This window comes from Phytophthora parasitica (assembly GCF_000247585.1).
Source record: "Phytophthora parasitica INRA-310 unplaced genomic scaffold supercont2.3, whole genome shotgun sequence".
Classification (NCBI taxonomy): domain Eukaryota; phylum Oomycota; class Peronosporomycetes; order Peronosporales; family Peronosporaceae; genus Phytophthora; species Phytophthora nicotianae.
The window spans coordinates 2,799,012-2,803,612 of record NW_008648989.1 but is presented as its reverse complement, the minus strand read 5'-3'; the positions used below and the strand labels follow the sequence as shown (position 1 = coordinate 2,803,612).

Here is a 4,601-nt window from a genome sequence, read left to right as displayed (position 1 = left end):
ATTTCTGACTCTTGTGCTTCTAATTCTGTCCGTAGTCTCTAAAATTCTGCGATGTGTATCACTGAAAACAGAGTTTTAGTTGTAATCAAAAATCATAAACCGATTTACGATTTAAAATAGAGTTTTTATAACTATGAAATATACCCCTCTTTTGCCAAAACATCTGCAAAGCACAATAACGCTTTCATAACTGGCCTACACATATGATCCAGTATATTCTAAAAGATATCCAAAAAAGTTACATATGCAGTCCTTCCCGCTTAATCAGGACAGGTGAGACTCTCGAATCAATAGACAAACTCGGGACTTCGGCCCTAACAAGCTCTGGAAATTAGGAAAAATAATACTAACTGCAATCCGGAGCTAATGCAAATCGCTAGGAACTGTCATCGGTATCCGTATCATATATAATTAATGTGAAGTTTTTTTTCTACTCAGACATTCCATGGATTTGAATCGGATTGTTTATTTTGAGATATTCAGACCGGACATTCAAAGCCCGATACCCACTTTATTTACCCGTGTTAGATGTATGTGAGCCAATGGAGTGTTAAAGTGCATATCCCGTTGACGAATATTACCTTGCTGTGATTACGTTAATCGCATATATGAATGCGACTTTATAGGACACGCTGAGCTAGTGTCATTTCTCGATCACCGCAAAGCAAGCAGTCAACGTCGTCGTTGCGATGTATGCCAAGAAGCAAAGGAGTACTCTGTTGGCTTTGACAACATGTGCATTGGTGTAGATACCAGCAGAAGGCTTGGTAACGATGGAACTACTGCTAAAAGCACGCCTGAACAAAATCCAGGTCTATTAATAGTCGGAATATATGTCAAGTTCCAACTTTTGGTAAAAAAAAAAATAAACCGATCAGGTTGCTAATTTCAGTCAGAAATATATGCTTGCATATTTGGAACTAAGTAACTGTATGGCAAAATGTGTAAAAGTTAATTTATACTGAGCCTTAGATTCAACCATGGGGTATAAGAAAAGAGAATGCAACCGGATAGAGAGCTGGGTATGGCACTCACTTTTAAGCTGCCGCTCCGTCTGACGGTAAACTTCCACATCAACTACAGCTACGTGCTCACGACAATAACAGAACACGACATCAAGCAAGCTGTATGATGTTGCAGGTTGGGCAGTAACAGTGTCAGGGCTGTTATTTCGGGGACTTACCCGGCGAAGAATAGCAGCCTTGGACTGTTAGCACCAGTCGATCAAGCAGAGAGAACGAGCCATTGTAGTATGTGAAGGAGTAAACTGAAGAACGAAATGCAACAAATTGTATTCTTTCACCTCCAATAGCTTAGGAAAGGTGACCGCCGTGTTTGAAGCAGCGAAAGTAGACCCTGAAGTAGCTGACAAACGATTTTTTTTTAAAACTACGAAATAAGTACGATAAGATGTGGTACCTTATTTCTTGTACTGAAAAGTACTCGCAATGACCTAGTAAGTTGAATATGACCATCGATGTCGAATGGATCATTCTAATTGTTATGGTTGTATTTGTCAACTACATGTAATTGATGCATTTTATTTAAGTGGTGCAAGCGTGAGCCTTTTAGCAGTAATGAATGCAATTCAATTCTGTATTCTACCTTTTCGTAGCTTGAAATTTCGATTAGAGTGGCATATATTGCGATGGTCGTTGGAATACCAATATCAGTGTAATCCACACTACCTGTCGACACAGGCAACATTCGTCAAATATATCTTCTTCAACAAGTACATAGTGGTCTGCATCTCACTGGGCATAATAATGTGCTGTTTGTACAGTATCCCGTTGTTACCGATTTCAGTAAAGTAATCTGATTAATGAGGGTTCAGCTAAGACAACAATCATACCAGGGAATCAGATCGCTTCTGTACTCTGAACTACATTTCAGAGAAATGATGAGTTGGACCAGAGTGGTGTTTACTGTGCTGTGCTGTAGTATACGGTATTGTACGACAGGTCAGAAAAGTAGCATAAACTCTAGTCCGACGCCTGGACACAGATCGTCACGCCACTGTATTACTTGATCCATACGCCGAACGAATCGTTTGTCGAGATGCTCCTCCCATATCCACCTCAATTGAAGCGGGGTACTCTGCCATTTCACGATGAGCCACCGAAGTGGAGACTCGCCGCGTACGTCGTGCAGCTGCTCAATCTTGGCTGGAACTGAGTAATCCCATAGTGCCGCCGGGCCGTAGTGGTTGATACGACCGTTGGCTGGATGCTTCGTTGGAGCAGGAGGCAAGGCATACGGGTGTCAGTCACCAGAGTCGGTACTACGCCTCAGACGATTGAGTACACCAACAGGCTCGGTCTCCTCATCGCTGTCATCATCAAATAAACCACTAGCTGATGGAGTGGGAGATGGTGGACGTGCCGCGCGCGGATCTTCCGAGTCCTCCTCCTCTGATTCTTCATCCGAGCTGCTGAAAAGCGTACCGCAATGCAGTTCCTTCAGGTGGTTTAAAATCGACTCGCCAGACACATCCGACGCCACTGAAGTGTCGATCAGAGGTGACGATGGCGCGGTAGTCAACGCAGGTGGAGGAGAACCTACCAACAGAGCAAAAGCGGTTGGCGCCGCAGGAGATGCGCCGGAGACGACGGCGGTGAAGGTAGTGGCGGCATCGGAGGCAACGGAGACGATAAACGCGACAGCGGTGATGGTAGCGGTGACGATGGAGGCGATGTTAGTGGCGATGTTGGCGGTGGTGATGGTGATGCGGACTGCGTTGCAGCCTGTGGATGCTTCGCGGCCGTTTCCGATGACGACCCGGCCAAAGATGCACGTGTCAGTCGTGACTTAGTCACACGGAGCCCAGCGGTGGACTGGACCTCCACCAAGAGAACAGGAGATGATACAGACGAACCTAATGAAGCCATGGTGACCGCCTCGGACTGGAACCCACTCCAATCCAGTGAATCCTGGCCCGAAGGCGAATATTGCACCGGTTCGAGCGAGTCCCTGTTGAGACGGCCGGCTTCGCCGTTTCGAGAGTGAAGGCTATGAAGAGGCGGCGGTTGCTAGCGGGAGGGTAAGTGAGTGAATCCGATTGGCTTATATTATTGACTTATTGAAATGGGCGGCTAGTAGTACTATGAAAAAGTATAGTTCTTCGCCAATTACTACAAGAAGTATTTCGCGCGTCGTGACCAGGCTTCTACTGCTGGTGGTTGCTTCATGGATGTGTTCCGGGCGGCTCTCATTCATCTTTGTGACACTGGTCTTGCATCAACGGCTACTGAGCTGTGTGTGTGCGGGGACCTATCCACTTCGTACCAGTATTGCTAGAATTGGGTAACCCGGTATGTCTGCGATCCAAGTGTTTCGTGCTCAAGCACACTCGGTCGCCAATTTCTAAAAATTGCTCCTCTCGGTTTTGGTCGTAGCGTCGCACATTCGTTCTTGCGCTTCCGCTAGTGCTTCCTGGCACCGCCGAAGAAAAGCTGCTTGGTGCTCGTGCAGCACCGCGTCGACTTGTGGGGACCTTGCCATGATTCTCGGCTGCGAGTTGGAGTGGTTGAGAGGGATGTATCCGAGATAAGCTTCGAAAGGCGCCATCTTGATACTGCTGTTCACTGCCAAATTTACTGCAAACTCAGCATAGGAAAGCTGGATATCCAGTCGTCTTGAACTGGGCCAACGTAGCACCTCAAGTATTCTTTGAGCGTCGGGTTCATCCACTCCGTTTGACCATCTCCTTCAGCTCGATGCGCTACTGTCATCGTGAGCGTTGTTCTGATTGATTTGAAGACGTGTTGCCAGAACGTCGAAACGAATTTCCTGTCTCTATGCTTGCTGACATTCCATGAAGCTTCCAGATGTGGTCGATGATGAGACGGGCAACGCCGTCGGCATCCACCTTCTTCGTAGTCGGCACAAAGTGACATCACTTTGTCAGTCGATCCACGACAACCCTGGTGAAATCCGCTTCACGCTTTGTTCGTGGCAAGGCGGTGATGAAGTCCATCGAAATCGATCTCCATCGCTCGTCCGGAACCTGCAGTGTTTCTAGCAGTCCTAGTGGTTCGTTTGCCGCGGCTTGTTCCTTCGACAAGGTTCACAGTCGGCGATGTACGAATGGATTGATTTTAAAATCTAGGTCCAGTACCACCGCCTAGCAAGTGTCAAGTACGTCCGCTCCGCACCCATGATGTGGAATCGTGACACTCACTGATGTCCTGCTGCCGCAACTTCACATTGTTGGGCGCTGGATGGAGTCTGGTACCACAGCAAACCATTGTCTTCCGAATAGCAGTGATACTGTTTCTGCTGGTGTCGCTTGGCTTTCGCTGCTGGCTATCTGTACGCCGCTTGATTGCTGTGAAAATTGCTTGAGCTTCTCGATCTCTCCCGTACGCCTTCTTGAGCTTGGTGATCAACTTGCTGTCTGTGGCCACCTCGCTAACCGCCAAACGGAAAGACGCATCATTGAAGCTGGTCATATTCAAGTCATGAAAGTACTTCGTCTCCGGCTGCAAGTCTGGTATTCGGCTAAGCGCGTCTGCGATCCCGTTCTTCGCACCTGGAAGGTATGAGAACGTTAGTTGGTACTCCGCAAGGATATCATACCAGGGCGCGAGACGTCGATTCGC

At 47.4% G+C, this 4,601-nt stretch overlaps 1 protein-coding gene across 1 annotated transcript; it reads right to left on the bottom strand.

Annotated features, from left to right (window-relative positions):
• Positions 1-1,962: 1,962 nt before the first annotated feature.
• PPTG_02012 (hypothetical protein) lies at positions 1,963-2,888 on the bottom strand (the record flags this gene model as incomplete). Its single annotated transcript, XM_008895403.1, has 3 exons — positions 1,963-2,229; positions 2,311-2,807; positions 2,876-2,888. 3 exons carry the CDS (start codon positions 2,886-2,888, stop codon positions 1,963-1,965), a joined length of 777 nt encoding a protein of 258 aa, XP_008893651.1.
• Between the last annotated feature and the right edge of the window lie 1,713 nt (positions 2,889-4,601).